Source organism: Eutrema salsugineum, unplaced genomic scaffold, assembly GCF_000478725.1.
Source record: "Eutrema salsugineum unplaced genomic scaffold, Eutsalg1_0 scaffold_2, whole genome shotgun sequence".
Classification (NCBI taxonomy): domain Eukaryota; kingdom Viridiplantae; phylum Streptophyta; class Magnoliopsida; order Brassicales; family Brassicaceae; genus Eutrema; species Eutrema salsugineum.
The window spans coordinates 9,870,369-9,888,099 of NW_006256829.1; the positions used below are offsets into that span (position 1 = coordinate 9,870,369).

Below are 17,731 nucleotides of genomic sequence, written 5' to 3' on the forward strand. Positions count from 1 at the left end.
TCCAAGAATGGTTGAAGCTCTAATATGCACTCAAGATTGGATTCGCAATGATTATGAACAAAGTAGTTTGGAAGACCAAATTGAAGAGCTTGAAGTTCTAGAAAATGGTATACACTTACTTTTTCTTATTTATGAATCTTTTCTTTTATTTGTGAACTTACAAGTTTTATGTTGTTTTACAAGAATTTACGACTTCAACTGCTTATAGAAACTTGGCAGAAGGAGTTAGTTTAACTTTGGAGGAAGAATGAATGGTAAGAAACTAAGAATACTTCACGTTTCATATCTTGCAAGTTATCTTAATTATTCATATCTATATCTCTATGTTTGTTTTCTTTCTATCTGAATCTTTTTTACTTATCCACCCAATTTGTTTTTTGAATATAAAATTAGAATCAGTTACGTGTTCTTAGTTCCCACTATTGTTAAATACTTTGCACATTAGTCACCAACAGGTGGCTTTTATTTTTGATTGTCAAACATGCAAAATTATCATTTTCTTCTATATACTTATGTTTATTGTATAATTTTGTAGGAACAAAAAAAGAACCAAAGTAGACAAGAAATCTTTGGAGCATTGAAACAAAACCAGAAGAACAATGTTTTTAATATTTCAAATGCTTATCTTTTGTTTGTTTGTCTACTATTTTAAGTTTTTATGTGGTTTTAGAATGTTCATTTGGATATGCGTTTGAAGAGATTTAATTATGAAGGGATTTATTTATCTGATTTTAAGTATTATTTTAGGTTCAAATTTTTAAATATTTCAGATTCAAGTATCAAGTAACAAGTAACAAGTAAATTACGGGTCAAGTAACTTACAAATAGTCAGTTTCTAAACGAGTACTTGAAATAACTAGTACTTATTATGAGCGGGTCAAATACAAGTAATAAATTCAATTACTTAAACGAGTCAAGTATGAAATTTAACAAGTACTTGTCCCGTGCCCAGCCCTACCTGCTACTTCTTCTTCCATTTCCTCCCTTTCTCGATTCTTATCTGAGACACGAAGTATCATCGACAAATGCTTTCGCAAACGCTTCCGATTTATCCCCTGAATCTGGTTCCCGAGTTGAAATCGAGCATTAACTCTGAAATCCACAGGAAAAGACTCTCATCACCTAACAATCCAGATTTTTTCTTCGCTCTATTTTCACTTGTTCCCAATTCCTTTTCCTTGGCTTCAGACAAAATCCTTGAGTTCACATTGTTTTTTTTTCTTTTGTCTTTATTTTTTCTGACGGTCCGAAAAAGGAAGATAAAAATCAAGTTTTGGGTTTTGTAAGAATATGGATAGAATCAGTGGGTTAGCAGATGAATTGCTGGTTAAGATATTATCATCTGTTCCAACAAAACTTGCTGTATCCACTAGCAGCTGGTTAAGATATTTCCTTAGCATTTTGTAAGAATTTTTTTTTTGATGTGGGTTCCTAAACTCGAGTATGAAATTACTGGTTACAAACCAAAGCCTGCACTTCGGGCTTTTATCGACAAGAACATGCCATTACACAAAGCTCCGGTCATAGAAAGCTTCCACCTTAAATGTTCTTTTAAATCGTTTCAACCCGAGGATATTAATCATTGGCTTGGAATTGCAGTTTCTCTCTATGTGCGTGAGCTAAGTATCGAATATAGGTCTTTCAGTTACGATCCTGATGTGTTATTGCCTAGTAGCTTGTATACCTGCGAATCGCTCGTGACCTTAAAACTTAAAGGCATGATTGTTGTGGATGTTCCTCGAATGGTTTCTCTCCCTTCCTTGAAAACTTTGCATCTTCGAGACGTGAGATACGTAAACGAAGATTCTCTTCGGCTGCTTCTATCCTATTGCCCTGTGCTGGAAGATTTGGTCATTGAAGTAGATGGGACTGAAAATGTGAAGGCCATAGTCGTTATTGTCCCGTCCTTGCAGAGGTTATCATTGCAGATAGGTTCTGGGTGTTCTTCTGATGGGTATGTGATAGTTACCCCTTCATTAAAGTATTTCAAAGTTGAGGATGATAGAGATCAGTTCTCCTATTTGATCGAGGATATGCCAAAGCTTGAAGAGGCAGATATCAATGTTTATGATGATCTCCAGAGGCTTTTCGAAGCAATCACATCCGTCAAATGTCTTTCATTACACCGGTTCTTCAACAGCGAAGAAGAGGTAATATGTTTTCATCCATCTATCAGGTTCAGGTTTTCTATCGCATGATATTACTTGTAACACTAATTATCTGTTATGATGCTCACAACATGTGCAGTCTGTGTATCGCTCTGGTATTGTTTTCAGACAGCTTGAGCATCTGAAGCTATGTATATGCACCGATTATTGGTCAAAGTTACTAGTCAGGTTGCTCAAAGACTCTCCTATACTGCGAGTACTCAATCTTTACGTCGATGCTAGTTATGTAAGTGTCTCACTGACTCGATAAAACTGTCTAAAAGCAGTGTGTGGTGTAGTCTTAACTCTCTAATCTTTTTTATTATTTGTATCATCATCACAGGATCCAAGTCTTGAGCAGTATGAACGGATAAGTTGGGACAATAAACAGAGTTCTGTTCCTAAATGTTTGTTGAAGAGTCTTGAAACTTTCGAGTTTGTAGGGTACAGGGGAAGACCAGAAGAGAGAGATTTCTTGAGTTTTATGTTCAAAAATGCCAAGTGCTTGAAATCTACATCAATCTTGCGCTGATCATGTTAGGTTCCTCGATTCTAGATCATCAAAGGGTTTGTCGCATTCGATTCTAGATTTTAGGCTTTTTTTTTTAGTCCAAGAACAATTAGGTAAATGTGGTGGAACTTGCTTTAGAAATGAAAAACCTGTTTGGCAAAGTATATCGTATGTTTGCGTATATCGCGGTGGTATGGTTTATACTTAGCCAATAAAGAAAAGGAAAATTAACTAAAAGTATTTCTAGGGTTTTGTTATCTTCGTCTGGCTATTTATTCCTCTTCTTCTTTGTCCCAAGCCTCCTCTAAAGGTTATAAGCTGTTGTCAGACGGTGTATAGAGTAATTTTCTAAAAGATGGACAAGATTATTGGGTTTTCTGAAGATGAATTGGTAGTGAAGATCCTATCGTTTCTTCCAACGAAAGTTGCTGTGAGCACGAGCGTTTTGTCGAAGCAATGGAAGAATCTTTGGAAGCGGGTGGGAAAACTAAAACTTGAGTATGATGACAACGAAAGCAAAAATAAATCTCTAAAATCACAGAAGAGCTTCCGGCGTTTTGTTAAAAGGAATAGAGATTCCGCCTTAGAAAGCTTGTCTCTCAAGTTGAGTCCTGAACTATATGAACCTGAAGAATTCGAATCTTGGGTTGGATTCGCAGTTTCTCGCGGCGTACGCGAGCTGAGTATACCATTCTCTTCCTAAAAAATGGTATAGAGACTGGTCACCTGCCAGGTTGCCGGACACGTTGTATTTCTGCAAATCCCTCGTTTCCTTGCAACTCGAAAAGTACGTTTTAGTGCGTTTTCCAACTAGGGTTTGTCTTCCTTCTTTGAAAACTTTGCGACTTCGAAATGTAAGATTGGATGACGATGTATATGATGTTCAAGACGTTGAATATCTTCAAGCGTTTCTACGTCACTGCCCTGTTCTTGAGAATCTGATTTTGGAACACATTCAAGGTCGATCAGTGTGACTGTCCCGTCTTTGCAGAGATTAACCCTCGAGGGTATTTATCCAACTGGTTACTACGGGTATGCGATAAATACTCCTTCTCTGAAGTATTTGAAAGTTAAAGTTAGGGAGTATTATCACTTCTGTTCGATTGCAAATTTGCCTAAGCTAGAGGAGGCATATATCGATGTTGACTGCGCCTATAGCTACAAGTTTATCCAACCTATAACATCCGTCAAGCGTCTTTCATTATGCTTTAGATCTCACTATCTGGTAATCTATCTAATCTTTTTTCCATCTTCAATATATATATATATATCTCATTAAATATAATTTAATCTTGGTTTTTGTTTCTTTTCCAATTCTCTGTGCAGGGTGTCGACAAGTATACTGATGTCTTCGATCAGCTGGAACATTTGAAGCTATGTACATGCGACAAATTTTGGCCAAGATTACTTGCCCAATTTCTCAAATATTCTTCTAAACTACGAGTCCTCGAGCTCCACCTTATATATGTTAGTTTACTCAATTATATATCATCGACTATTATTTTTGGTCTTAATGCTTTCTATGGTTTAATCTAGCTAACTCGACCTTTTGATCTGATCAGAAACATGAACGTTGTAGTGTGGATCCAACTGTTTGCTGGAAAAATGAACTGAATTGTGATCCGCAATGTTTTAATACGAGTTTGGAAACTTTCAAGTGGACAGGGTATGAAGGAAGACAAGAAGAAAGAGATGTGGTCACATGTGTCTTGAACAATGCTCGTTGCTTAAAGACTGCAACAGTCCTGACTGAGTCAAGAATTCATTCTCAAAGTGTAGAAATAGATACCGAACAAAGTTGTCTTTATTGATTGAACATCTCAAGCTTATATACAACTCGACTCATTACAAAACCCTAACACTTAAGGATATATTCCAATAATCATAACAGGATATTTTCCTAAATATGCGATATACACCAAGATACGCTCTTATCTCCAATACTCCCCCTCACGTTGGAGCGTGAAGGTCCTCAACGCCCAACTTGGATAGTAGACTGACAAACTGAGATCGACCAAGAGCCTTAGTTAAAATATCGGCAAGTTGTTCAGTTGTCCGAATGTGGAATGGCGAAATGATCCCATCACGAACTGCATCTCGAACTGCATGACAATCGTTTTCAATATGTTTCGTACGCTCATGCTGAACTGGATTTGCAGACATGTCAATGGCGGCTTTACTATCACAAAACAATCGAGTTGGCGCTGACTGTTCGATACCTAATCCCTTTAGAAGCTTGCGAAACCACTTGATCTCGCGCAATGCTGCTGCCATAGACCGATATTCAGCTTCAGCGGAGGAATGAGAAACAGTATCTTGTTTCTTTGTCTTCCAAGCAACAGGGGAACCTCCAAGCAAAACCACAAAAGCTGTCAGAGAACGACGAGTTAACAGACAAGCAGACCAATCAGAATCACAGTATACTGTGAGAGTTAAATCAGGATCGGATGACAGCAAAATGCCTTGTCCAGGCGAGCCTTTTAAGAACCGAACAACTCGTATAGCAGCTGCCCAATGATGTTCCTTGGGAGCATGCATAAACTGAGACAAAATGTGCACTGCGTAGCTTAACTCAGGTCGAGTATGAAGAAGATAAATTAAGCGGCCAACTAACCGGCGATACTTCTTGGGATCAGTAAGAAGAGGGCTTGAGGTCGTGGCGAGGTTGTGATTCTGTTCAAGTGGCGTAGCAGCTGGTTTACAACCCAGATTTCCAGTGTCAGCGATAATGTCTAACGCATACTTGCGTTGAGACAGAAAAATACCTTCAGGACCTCGACTAACTTCAATCCCTAAGAAATATTTGAGCTTGCCTAAGTCTTTCATGGCGAAACACCTCCCCAAATACTCCTTGAACTTCTGTAGCATGTAGCTGTCATTACCACAAATAAGAAGATCATCAACATAGACTAAAACTCTAAGTTCAATGCCTTTGTTCGTGTAGGCAAAGAGAGAATAGTCATCATATGACTGAACAAAGCCAAACTTAAGCAGAGAATCAGACAACTTTTTAAACCAGCATCTTGGAGCCTGTTTTAGCCCATACAGCGATTTCCTTAGGCGACACACCTTGTTAGGATGCGAATGACGAAAGCCCGGTGGTAACTTCATATAGACTTCCTGCTCGAGATCACCATGGAGGAAAGCATTATGCACGTCCATTTGATATACTTCCCACTGTTTCGCAGCTACAAGTCGAAGGAGTGTGCGTACAGTAGTGAGCTTAATAACAGGAGCAAACGTCTCACTATAATCATCACCTTCGACTTGAGTATTGCCCATAACAACCAAACGGGCTTTATGTCGCTCAATAGATCCATCGGCGCGAAACTTGGTCTTGTAAACCCACTGACTTCCAAGAGCAACTTTCCCGGGAGGTAGATCAGTAATGTCCCAAGTATGATTTGCTTCACAAGCCCCGACTTCTTTGTTCATAGCGTCGTTCCATACCTTAAGCTGAACCGCCTCTTTGAAATGTTTGGGCTCGTTACCTGCTGTTATAGCTGCCAGAAATGCACGGTGCTCGGAAGAAAAGTTAGCTACCGAAACATAATTGGACAGTGGGTATAGTGAATTACCTCGGACCATTGACGAGGACTCGGAAGCAGTGGTGGGAGAAGCGAGATGTGTATTATCGCAGGTGATGTGACTGCAGTGAAAATCGCGTAACAATATCGAACGTGTCTTCTCTCGACAACCACGGCCAAGCTGTTCTACAGCTGGCTCTGTTTCGACCATAGTCTCTGGTTGAGATACGACAGGAGGTTCGTTCGGAACCATTGAAGGCTCCTCGACAACTGAAGGAGCTCCAGGAAATACCTCATCGACTGCAGTGTTGTCTGCGGAGGAATTTGAGGTGGCGACAGTTTCCTCAACTTCAGAAGGCACACTTAACGAGCTCCCCCTGACCAACAAAGGCGGATCATCAGTCCAATCGTTATCCGGAGAGACTGTTACTGATGAAGACGATTCAGGGGAAGACGAAGACATATCGACAAACGGAAAGATGTCTTCGCGAAAGACCACGTCGCGAGACACAAAGAACTCATTACGTTCGATGTCAAACACCTTCCACCCTTTCGTACCAAAGGGATATCCAACAAAGATGCACAAGCGACTCCTTTCTCCAAACTTGTCATGATCGCGACGATTGTGATGAACATAGCAAGCGGACCCGAACACGCGTAGCTGAAAGTAGTCTGGTCTACTCCCGTGAAGCAGTTCAAACGGAGATCGACCTTTAAGAACCGTCGATGGGGTCCGATTAATGAGATATGATGCTGTTAAAACTGCTTCACCCCAGAATTTGGTTGGCAAGTGTGCTTGGAACAGCAATGCGCGTGCAACATTAAGAATATGCCTATGCTTTCTTTCCACGCGTCTATTTTGTTGCGGCGTACCAACACAGGAGGTCTGATGCAGAATCCCATTTTGTCGAAAGAAAGGAGAAAGGCACATGAACTCTGTGCCATTATCGCTACGAATCGTCTTTACTGGTTTACCAAACTGTCTTTCTGCGTAGGCTATAAAGTTTGTAAGCACATTCTTGACTTCAGATTTTGCTAACATCAAGTACGTCCAAACTGCTCGAGAAAAATCATCAACAATTGTTAAAAAATAAACCGCTCCACACGAAGACGGTACGCGATAAGGACCCCACACATCGCAGTGGATCAAGGAAAAACAATCAGATGCTTTATTAATGCTATCGGGAAAAATTTCTCTTGTTTGTTTAGCTCGAAAACATACGTCACATGGACTAGAGCTAACAGAAGATTCAGAACTTGAAAACAAAGGTAAAGCAGAAATAACAGAGAAACTCGGATGTCCTAAACGCTGATGCCACAAAGTCGGATCCTTAGAAGCATTGACCGCATGAATCTTTGCTGTAGCAACATCCGTCAGATAATACACACCATCTCGCTCTTCACCGCTTCCAATCAAAGTCCTCGAAAAATGGTCCTGCAAAACACAAATTGTATCAGTAAATGTGGCAAAGCAACCTGTCTGCTTCAGGATTTTAGAGACTGATATCAAAGTGCAATTTAGCGATGGCACATATAACACATTCGTCAACGAGACGTTATGTGATAAAGGGAACACGCCCATGTGTAAAGCTAGTGTCTTGTTCCCATCAGCAAAGCCAATCGAACATGGTGGGATAGACACCAAGTCGACAAGAACAGAAAGGTCTCCTGTCATGTGATGAGAGGCCCCTGTGTCAAGTATTACATCGCCAAAGTATGCCTTACCAGACAATTTGTCAGATTTCCCAGATGATTTTTCTTGAATCATTTGAGTAAGCACTTTCCACTGGTCATCGGTAAAGTCTGGAAAGACAGAAGCATTGGAAGTTGTGGCATGTGCTGCAACGGCATATCCTCTGTCACGACCGCTGTTGCCACGACCACCACGACCACGAGAGCTGGAACCACGTCCACCACCACGTTCGGCTTTCTCCGTAAACCATTCGGGAAAACTTACAATTTGCCAGCACTCTTTCTTCTCATGACCAGAACGTCCACAGTGTGAACAGAGCACGCGAGACTTCAAGGTTGATGAATCGCCTGCTTCGTTCCGATTTGAGGTGGAGGAGGGAGAAGACTCAAGTTGCCTGGTCGCAAAACCAACAGCATCGGTCTGCTGCTCACGAACGCGAACACCGCCCAGCCGCTGCTCTTCCATCACCACTTTGGAGTAGATCTCCTCAACCGACGGTAACGGATCAAGTCCCATAAGAGAGGTACACAAACTACCGTAGCGCGATTCATCAAGTCCCATGAGGAACTGATGAACCTTCTCGTTGTCGTGTTCTTTGACAAACACATTCATCGCACCACAGGTACACGCTGGCACAGGCTGATATACGGCAAGCTCGTCCCAAAGAGTCGTCAGCTTCCCATAGTAATCGAGCACTGTCTGACCATTCTGACGACAACTGGCAAGCTGTGCCTTCAATTGATGAATACACACTTGGTTTCCAACTGAGAAACGCTGTTTCAAATGCTCCCAAAGCTGACCAGCCTCGGTAACAAATGTTACTGTGTTTTTCACCTTTGGCTCGATCGAAGCCCTAATCCACCCGATGATCATCGAGTTTACCGCAACCCAGTTGTCATAATCCGGACTCCCAACCTCAGGTTTTTTCAACGTCCCGTTGATAAACCCTGTTTTGCGCTTGGCCTGGAGAGCATTAAGCATCTCATTCGCCCAGAGATTGTAGTTCTCGCCGTTCAACTTGACCGGAGTGATCATGGCACCTGGATTGTCGGAACCGTACAGGACATACGGAGACGAAGATACTATCTCCACGGTTGACATCGCCTTGGACGTCTCAACAGCTTTGTCACCCGACATGATGAGAAGATGACTTGCTCAAACTATGAACTTGTCGACACAAAGAAAACGAACTGTTTAAGAAGATGAAGAAATTTGCGGAAGATTAGTATTTTGCTCTGATACCATGTAGAAATAGATACCGAACAAAGTTGTCTTTATTGATTGAACATCTCAAGCTTATATACAACTCGACTCATTACAAAACCCTAACACTTAAGGATATATTCCAATAATCATAACAGGATATTTTCCTAAATATGCGATATACACCAAGATACGCTCTTATCTCCAATACAAAGGAAACTTGAAATGATTAATGAGTTGACACTTTCTTCCCTAGCTTCAACCACATGCAAGCTCGCGTTTGCTTTGACTAGTTGAATAAATCTTTAGATGAATAGGCATATCATTTTATGTTATCTGCTCCATCTTTGTCTATTGATTAGGTGGTTAATTAACCAGTGTGCTCTTAGACAGTGTCTATTGTTCTCTCTGTTGGTGCTTCAAACGGTTATTGCATTTTTAGTTTAGTTCAAGGTGAGACTACTGATTTCTGGTTTAGCATCTTTTAGTTTGATATTGGTTCGGTTAAACTCTTGATTTAGAAATTTGACAAAGAAGAAAGAAGAAAGATGAAGCGGAAACTTCTTCACGTCTTCAGGAAAAAGCTTCTGGACCGTTGGATCTATGAAGGTCAGAATTTTAATGGTGCAGTTAAATGTTAATAACACAATGGTTTTCGGTTCCCAATGGTCGGCTTTTTTTAGAAACATAAATCATTCTTAACTCGATTTACATTTACCATTTCTTAAAATAAACAATAATAGTTTTTAAAGGTAGAAGAATAGAATCACTGAGAACAAAATAGTTTTATTTTGAAAATGAATTATCATTTTTTTTTCAATATGTAAAGTAATAAAATTATTAAAATATACTTAGAGTTTGGTTTGTGTCAAAAATGACAGTACTCAACAACATTGGACTCCCCAACAAAGGCACAAACCGTGAAATTGGGCCTGCTATTCTGGCGCGTAATATCAACGTTCGAAATATGCGCGTGGAAAATAATTAATAGCTTTTCCACATTTGAAGTGTCATTGATTATTTCTCTCTGCGCATGGAATGTGAATCGATTGATGAAGTCTTGGAAGTTGCACCGCTCAAATCACTTTAGGGTTCCTATTTTCAGAGGATTTGGTATTAGTAACAAAGCAGCTGCTCCTGTTCTCCGTTGAACAAGAAGAACAGGTTAGTTTCTTCTAGTTCTCAGTCTGTTTGTGTTTAGTTCATGAATAATCTTTTAATTAACCGCTCGGTGTGTCTTGCTTTCATGTGGTTCTATTTCTTTTTGTGGATTGTTATGTACCTCCTTAAGGTTTTGCTTTGACCCTGCGTCGTTGCTTATGATTACTTGTTTGCTTCCTGAGAATTTTCATATCCCTTGTTCGTATATTTGACGTTTTGAGGCTTTGGTGCTAATTTGGTTTAAGGGATTCTAGCCTTTGAAAGGAAAATCTGTGGAAGCCGAAAGGTTTTACGGAGTTTAAAGAAGAAGGAGATGGGTAAAGGAAAAACTGCTTTTAGGAACCCTCGTAATCAGAGATCTTTCAAAATGTGCATATATAACATGGTATCGAAAAAGATTCAGAAGCCGAAGAAGCCTGACTCTTCGAAGCAAAAGCTGTCGTTTGCGACGACGTCGGTTGATGTGAAGAAACTTGATTGGTTCGAAAACTCTTTTCTTGTTCCATCCCTTGCGAGTTTCGGTTTTTATGAGCATGATGTGAAACAGAGATGGAGCTTCCTGCCGGTTGAGACCAAGAAAAAGTTGGAAGAGAGATTTGAGATGTTGCAAGCCAAGGAGGAATGTTATTATGTGTCGGAGAAGATAAAGCTTTTGCATGAGGTGGCCTCTCTGATCTTTGAAGCAGATTAGACTTTTTTTGGGTTTATGTCTAAAATTCAATGCCCATGCCACCTATTTCTTCGCTTTGATGAACTTAGAACTTGTGTTTTCTCTTCCAAATAATTTAGTTCTTTTTTCTCAGCAACTCATGTTGGTCTCAAGTTTTAATCTTTTGACATTCGATTGTGTATTCGCATGTTCTTATTATAAATCTTTGTGTTCTCTCCTTAGCGCTGCCTATTCTTCCGACAATCAGAACAATGATGTTTTCATAATTTAATCCTCAGTAATGTTAATGTAACACAATACTCTGGTAATATTAACCTCAGTAATGTCTCTAGGGTTCTCCTGTAGCTTCTGTTGATCATCTGTCGCTTGTGTTATTCGTTTGGTCACTCAAAGAATCTGGTGTTCTTGTGAAAGAATAAACTGATCAATTTTTAGATGTGTTTGTTCGATTTTTTCCTCTAGTAATTCGAGTTAAAAGCTTGGGATTTGAAAAGGAATGGCTCATAGGGATAGGATAAGTCACTTGCCTGAGGAGTTGCTCTTGAAAATATTGTCCTTTCTACCTAGCTAGTACCAAAGATGTTGTGGCAACAATGGTTTTGTCTAAACGGTGGCAGCCCCTTTGGATGATGGTGCCAAAACTCATATATAATGATGATAGTTATGGGTATACTGGGTATGGGAACTATACAATGCGATTCTTGCAGATGTTTCTTCAACGTTCTCTTTCCCATGTCTCAAAGATTTGACAATTTTATCAGTCAAATACCCTGGTGATGAATTTGGCCAGAGATTTTTATCTAATTGTACCGTTCTGGAATATTTGAATGTTGTGCAATGTCCCGGTGACAATGTGACCAAATTGACGGTTAGAGTGCTTTCTCTCAAGATATTAACACTTCATAAATCACGAGACAGAGATATAGGTGATGCAGATGGGTTTGTGATAGATGATCATTCTTTGGAACAAATGTGCATTTGTAATGATAGGGGTGGATTTTTTGTCATTGAGAATGAGATGCCTAATATTGTAGAGGCATATTTTGAAGTTAGTTATCAGCGTGTTAGCAAGATTTTGGGTTCTATATCTTCTTCAGGCAAACGTCTCTAATTATGGGTCTAATTGACAAATTAACTTTAAAGGCTTTTAGGATTTTTAAACAAAAATAAATTTTTTAAAATCAGGATTTAACCAATCAGATTTTAATGATTTTAAAGTCTTAAAAGTCATAACTTTCCTCCTAAAAAATCTCACAACCTTCTCTCTCTTTTTTTCTTTGTTAACCACTTAACCTATACTTTTTTTAAAAGCCTCAAAATGTGACTTTTTTTTCAAAGTTACAGTTATAATTTAACCACAGTTCTTCCCGATCAGACCCTATGTTTAATATAACAAAATAAATTTAATTAAAGTGTGAACAAAATGTAAAATGTGATATAATTTTTTGTGTTAATTTACAATCAATTCCTTTTATTCCAAAAAGAGCGGGAAAGCCTTTAGGGATTTGCCGGGTTAGTCATAAATTAAATAATCGCTGAAATGAGGATTTAGCTCTCAAATCCGAAGAGTACTGTAGACTCTAGTTTTGTGGGTTTCTCTAATCTGTCAAAAATTTCTGATTGTTCGTCTTAAATTGCTGGATCCGAAGATGAATCGGTTCACAAACACTCCGTTCGATTACTCTTCAAGTCCGGCGATGATTCTTCAATGTCCGGTGAGCTTCGATTCCTTTTTTATCCCCTTTTTCTGTAATTGTTAGGGTTTGTATCGTCCCGTGTGATTTGTGATTCTCCGTTGCTTACGACTATATTTGTTTGTTTCCAGCAAAAAATCCAGTGAAATTTGGAAGAGAAAACACCTCAAAAATTTCAGAATCGGGAAAGGACATCGAAAACCAGGTTTTATCCATCTTGTATGTACTGGATTCGATTTGAGTTGCTTGGGATTTGAAAAGGAATGGCTCATAGGGATAGGATAAGTCACTTGCCTGATGAGTTGCTCTTGAGGATATTGCGGTTTCTGCCTAGTACCAAAGATGTTGTAGTCACAATGGTTTTGTCTAAACGGTGGCAGTTTCTTTGGATGATGGTGCCAAAACTCGTATACGATGATCATAGCTATCCGCATCGTAAGTATGGAAGGTTTTCACGCTTTGTGGACAGGTCTCTGCTTTTGCACAAGGCTCCAGTCCTACAGACTTTGCATTTCAAAGTTAGCAAAACCTGTGGTGTTGGTGATATTCCACTATGGACTAGAGCTGCGGATAAACGCTCTGTGCGTGAACTGATTATCGAGATCGGCAGCTCTTCTAGTAGCTCTTCTAGTAGCTCTTCTAGTGCATCTCCGGCCATTTTTCCAAGGAGTTTGTACACAGGGTGTAGAATGCTTGCGAGGTTGGAACTAATTAACGTTATTCTCGTGGATGTTTCTTCAACGGTCTCTTTCCCATCTCTCAAGTATTTGGGACTTAAATCCGTCAAGTACCCTGGTGATGAATTTGTCCAGATGTTGTTATCCAATTGTATCGTTTTGGAACATTTGTGGGTTGAGCAATGCCCCGGTGATAATGTGACCATTTTCACCATTAGAGGGCCTTCTCTCAAGAGATTAGTCATGGATAAATCACAAGACAGAGAAACAGTAGATGCAGATGGGTTTATAATAGACGCTCCTTCTTTGGAGTGGTTGGGGATTATTGATTATAGTGGTGGATGTGTCGTTGAAATGCCTAGTATTGTAAAGGCATATTTTGAAGTTAGTTATCAGTGTTTTAGCAATATTTTGGGTACTATAACTTCAGTCAAATGTCTTCAGTTATGTTTACTATACTCAAAGGTAACAAAATATGCTCTTTTACTTACGGCTTTTGCTTCTCTCATTTTCCATCTACATTCTTGCTTTTCTTTTCAGTATTGATTATTATTACCACGACTGTGTTCCACCAAGAATGGTGGGCTTTCTTTTACTCATATATCGACGTTGGCACTTACATTGTTACTTAATGTTTGTCTCTTTTGCAGGATGCATATCCAGTTGGTAATGTCTTCTACTGTCTTGAACATTTAACGATGTGCACGTGTCAAAAGGAGTGGTTGAATACACTTATTTGTCTGCTCAAAGATTCCCCTAAACTAAAGTATCTCAAACTCGTAAAAGTACGTAGATCTAAACCTGACTTACATTCTCTTTCGCTGACCAGAGTGTAGGTTGTTCTAATCCATTCTACTTCTATCAGTTCCATTTCATTGAAGGTAAAGAACCGCGCCTGTGCTGGAATGAACCAAGCTCAGTTCCAGAATGTGTGTTATCGAGTCTTGAAACTCTGAAATGGGTAGACTATGAAGGAACTGAAGAAGAGAAAGAAGTGGCAGCATTCATCTTAAGAAACGGAAGCTGTTTGAAGAAGGTAATCATCTCCTTTGAAACCACTGACCGTGACGAGAAACTTGAGATGATCAAGGAGTTGTCATTTTTGTCAAGGCGTTCACCTACCTGTCACCTTATATTCGACTGATGTTGCGGTCAAGTAACATCTTGCTGGTTTGGTTGGTGTTTGGTCTTAATGTTAGATAAGCTATCAGAATTTCTTATGTTTCTCTTTTCTAAATTTAGCACTTTAAATTTGTTATGTTCTGTCTTCGCATTAGAAACACATTACAACTATTATCCTTTGTTTACTCCAATTCTGTGGCACTTTCTGTCTTCTTATTACGCAAGGATTGTTTAACTGGGCGTTTTCTAATATCTTTATATATAACAAATCACTAGTTGGCCTGGCCTAAAAAAGCTTTGTTTGAAGCTCTTATAGAATGGTTTTGATCTTGACTCTTGAGGTTTTAGATATTCAAAACAAAATTCAGAGACATCAAAACAATATTCAGAGACATCAAAACAATATTCAGAGACATCACTTGCTTCAATGGTTCTGGTAATGCTTCAATTCAATCATCATCGTAAACAAGAAATACATCTAAAAAAGAACTAATCTATTTATTTAAACAGTTTTATTTCAAAAGTTTATTAAAAAAATGAATCTGCTGGTTGACCCAAAAAAAATAAAAAAAAATTCTAAATCTGCTGAGATATCAAATTTTAATAATTTTCTCTAATTTATCAAATCTATTTTACTGCATTTTTACGGAATTTTTGTGTTCCTGTGTTCAGAAAAATATTTGAATATGATCATGCTATGTATCAAGATGGTTTAGGCAGTAGGTTCTCGCGGTTTGTTTACAGCTCTTTACATGAGGCTCCGATTCTAGAGAGTCTTCGTTTGAAACTTGATCGGAAGTCTGGTGCTTTAGATATCGGATTATGGGTTAGAACTGCTGTTAAACGCAGTGTGCGTGAATTAGATATCGATATGCCTTTCATTTTTGCTCCGGTCATACTTCCATGGAGCTTGTATACCGGGGGATGTAAAACGCTTGTGACCTGGAAACTAAGCAACATGACTCTTGTGGATGCTTTTTCTTTGCCAGCTTCTTTCCCATTCCTAAAAGAATTGAGCCTTGTGCACATGAAGTACCCAAGTGAGGAATTTGTCAACGAGTTTCTGTCCAATTGTCCTGTTCTTGAGGACTTGGCTGTGGAACAATGTTCTGATGACAATGTGACCGGTCTCTCTGTTAAAATACCATCTCTCAAGAATTTATCCTTGCGCAAATCAACAGACATAGATGAAGACAAAACTTGTGGGTATGTGGTGGATGCTCCTTCTTTGGAGAGCTTTGAAGTTCTTGATCATAGCGGTGAGTTCTGTGTCATCGAGAATAATATGCCTGAGATTGTGTATGCGTATCTCGACATTAATTATTCGCATCCCTGGAAGATTTTGCGTTCTATTTCTTCAGCCAAGCAGCTTGAGTTATGTTTAGCATCCTCAAAGGTAATAAATATATCTTGTTAAGTAGACGTGCTATTGGTTATATCGGTTTACCATCTTCACTCTTGGTATTCCTTTTTGAGCCAATGTGATCAATCAAATCTTTTGGCACTACATTGCTGCAAAGAGTGAGGTTTGTTTAGATATAACCTGTTGGCATTATATTGCTTGCGTAATGTTATGCAGGAATATCCTGTTGGCACTGTCTTCCACAATCTTGTATATCTAATGCTATGCACATGTGAGCCAGAGTGGTTGAATCTACTTCTGTTTCTGCTCAGAGATTCTCCTAAATTACGATTTCTCAGATTTGAACAGGTAATATATCAAACTATTGAGCTTCTGTGATCAGGTTATATTTCCCAGTGATGATGACATAATGCCTTGTTCTTCCACATCTCAGTACCATCCCATTCGACCTTCTGAACAGCGCCTGTGGTGGAGTGAACCGAGCTCAGTTCCTGAATGTATCTTATCGAGTCTTGAGATTCTGGAGTGGGTGAAATATGAAGGAATAGAAGAAGAGAAAGAAATAGTAGCGTTTATACTTGGAAATGCAAGATTACTAAATAAGGCAACTATCTCCTCTACATCTACGGATCCTGTCAAGAAACTTGAGATGCTCAAAGAGTTGTCATTTCTGTCAAGGTGTTCAAGTACCTGTCATCTTACATTCGACTGATAGTTACTGTCATCCTTGAGGGTAAGACATGTTCAATAGTCAAGTTAAAATCTTTTTGGTTGGTGTATGATCTGAATCTTAGATATGTTATAAAGCTCTTAGTACTTTGTACTGTATGGCTTTTCATTTTTCATATTTAGATCTTTGAGGTTGTTATGTTCTCGCTCTTCTCTGCACATTAGAAGAAAGAATCATAAACTTCCATAATTTAGCTATAGCATTTCATTTTATGGTCCCTGCTCCATTTTTGTCTATTGATTAGGTAAGTAAGATTTATGGCACTGTTTGACTTGTCACTTTATTACATTCGTTTCCAATGCGCGTGGAAAACGAATTAATGATAGCTTTTCACCACTTTCTTTTCTCTACCGAGAAGTGCGAAGGCCTTTAGAATTTATTATATTTTTATCATATTTGAAGAGTCAGTCACAGTCATTGATTGATTCTCTCTGTCTATGGAATGTAAACCGATTAAATGAAATCTTGGAAGTTGCGCCACTCAAATCAATTAGGGTTCCTATTTAAAGAGGATTTTGGTGTTAGTAACAAAGAAACTGCTCCTCTTCTCCCGTTGAACAAGAACTACAGGTATGTGTTTGCCTAAGTCGTAGTTGTCTAATTATGTAAGATAGTTTCATGAATAAACCTTTCATGTGCTTCTCTTTCTGTGTGTGGATTCTTCTGTACCTCTTAGCTACGGTTTTGCTTTTTTGTTTTTTTTTAAATTCACTCGTTGCTCATGATTATTTGTTTGGTTAATGAGAATTTCACAGCCCTTGTTCATATTTTTGACGTGTTTTTCAGGTATTTTTCGATTGTGCTAATGGATCCTGAATCTGTCGCCTCGAACAAGAGTCAGCCGAGGAAGATGATTAACTCTGTGAAGCGAGAGTTGCCATTTGCTTCTTCACCTAGTGGTGAAACGGTTGAAGAAGATGAGAGAGTATTGACTAATGGAAGTGATTTGGAGTCATCAGATGCTGTGAAGAAACCTGATTGGTTCGAAAACTCGTATCTTGTTAAATCGATTGCGAGTTTCGGTGATGTCGACGAGTTTTATGTGAAACAGAGATGGAGCTTTGTGCCGGTTGAGACCAAGAAGAAGCTTGAAGAGGAGTTTAAGATGTTGCAGGACATGAAACTTGATTATGTGCTGGAGAAGACAAAGTTTTTGCAAGAGTTGGCCTCTATGATCGCTGATTTGATCGCTGAAGCAGATTAGATATACAGAGTTGATCGGGTTTATTTCGG

General features: G+C 39.0%; 4 protein-coding genes across 4 annotated transcripts; all 4 read left to right on the forward strand.

Annotated features, from left to right (window-relative positions):
* The first annotated feature begins 1,290 nt into the window (after nucleotides 1-1,290).
* Nucleotides 1,291-2,679, forward strand: LOC18018990 (putative FBD-associated F-box protein At5g56700). The gene is made up of 4 exons (XM_024156708.1): nucleotides 1,291-1,379; nucleotides 1,421-2,150; nucleotides 2,248-2,394; nucleotides 2,491-2,679. The coding sequence occupies exons 1-4, from the start codon at nucleotides 1,291-1,293 to the stop codon at nucleotides 2,677-2,679; spliced, it is 1,155 nt and encodes a 384-aa protein (XP_024012476.1).
* A 7,276-nt stretch (nucleotides 2,680-9,955) lies between these two features.
* Nucleotides 9,956-10,933, forward strand: LOC18018992 (probable transcription factor At1g61730). The gene is made up of 2 exons (XM_006401268.2): nucleotides 9,956-10,028; nucleotides 10,488-10,933. Exons 1-2 carry the CDS (start codon nucleotides 9,956-9,958, stop codon nucleotides 10,931-10,933), a joined length of 519 nt encoding a protein of 172 aa, XP_006401331.2.
* Nucleotides 10,934-12,496: 1,563 nt separating this feature from the next.
* LOC18018993 (probable FBD-associated F-box protein At1g32375) lies at nucleotides 12,497-14,599 on the forward strand. Its single transcript, XM_024156582.1, has 4 exons — nucleotides 12,497-12,627; nucleotides 12,738-13,748; nucleotides 13,934-14,068; nucleotides 14,149-14,599. The coding sequence occupies exons 2-4, from the start codon at nucleotides 12,870-12,872 to the stop codon at nucleotides 14,425-14,427; spliced, it is 1,293 nt and encodes a 430-aa protein (XP_024012350.1). The 5' UTR covers nucleotides 12,497-12,627; nucleotides 12,738-12,869; the 3' UTR covers nucleotides 14,428-14,599.
* On the forward strand, nucleotides 14,427-16,480 carry LOC18018994 (probable FBD-associated F-box protein At1g32375). Its single transcript, XM_006401270.2, has 5 exons — nucleotides 14,427-14,453; nucleotides 14,754-14,866; nucleotides 15,078-15,801; nucleotides 15,985-16,116; nucleotides 16,202-16,480. Exons 1-5 carry the CDS (start codon nucleotides 14,427-14,429, stop codon nucleotides 16,478-16,480), a joined length of 1,275 nt encoding a protein of 424 aa, XP_006401333.2.
* Nucleotides 16,481-17,731: the final 1,251 nt, after the last annotated feature.

Coding starts and splice junctions, on each gene's coding strand:
- LOC18018990 (XM_024156708.1), top strand. CDS start 1,291: ATGGATAGAATCAGTGGGTTAGCAGATGAATTGCTGGTTAAGATATTA. Junction 2,151..2,247: donor TCTTCAACAGCGAAGAAGAG/GTAATATGTTTT, acceptor CAACATGTGCAG/TCTGTGTATCGCTCTGGTAT. Junction 2,395..2,490: donor TTTACGTCGATGCTAGTTAT/GTAAGTGTCTCA, acceptor TCATCATCACAG/GATCCAAGTCTTGAGCAGTA.
- LOC18018992 (XM_006401268.2), top strand. CDS start 9,956: ATGACAGTACTCAACAACATTGGACTCCCCAACAAAGGCACAAACCGT. Junction 10,029..10,487: donor TGGGCCTGCTATTCTGGCGC/GTAATATCAACG, acceptor ATTTGGTTTAAG/GGATTCTAGCCTTTGAAAGG.
- LOC18018993 (XM_024156582.1), top strand. CDS start 12,870: ATGGCTCATAGGGATAGGATAAGTCACTTGCCTGATGAGTTGCTCTTG. Junction 13,749..13,933: donor TATGTTTACTATACTCAAAG/GTAACAAAATAT, acceptor TCTCTTTTGCAG/GATGCATATCCAGTTGGTAA. Junction 14,069..14,148: donor AGTATCTCAAACTCGTAAAA/GTACGTAGATCT, acceptor TACTTCTATCAG/TTCCATTTCATTGAAGGTAA.
- LOC18018994 (XM_006401270.2), top strand. CDS start 14,427: ATGTTGCGGTCAAGTAACATCTTGCTG. Junction 14,454..14,753: donor GGTCAAGTAACATCTTGCTG/GTTTGGTTGGTG, acceptor TTGAGGTTTTAG/ATATTCAAAACAAAATTCAG. Junction 15,802..15,984: donor TATGTTTAGCATCCTCAAAG/GTAATAAATATA, acceptor AATGTTATGCAG/GAATATCCTGTTGGCACTGT.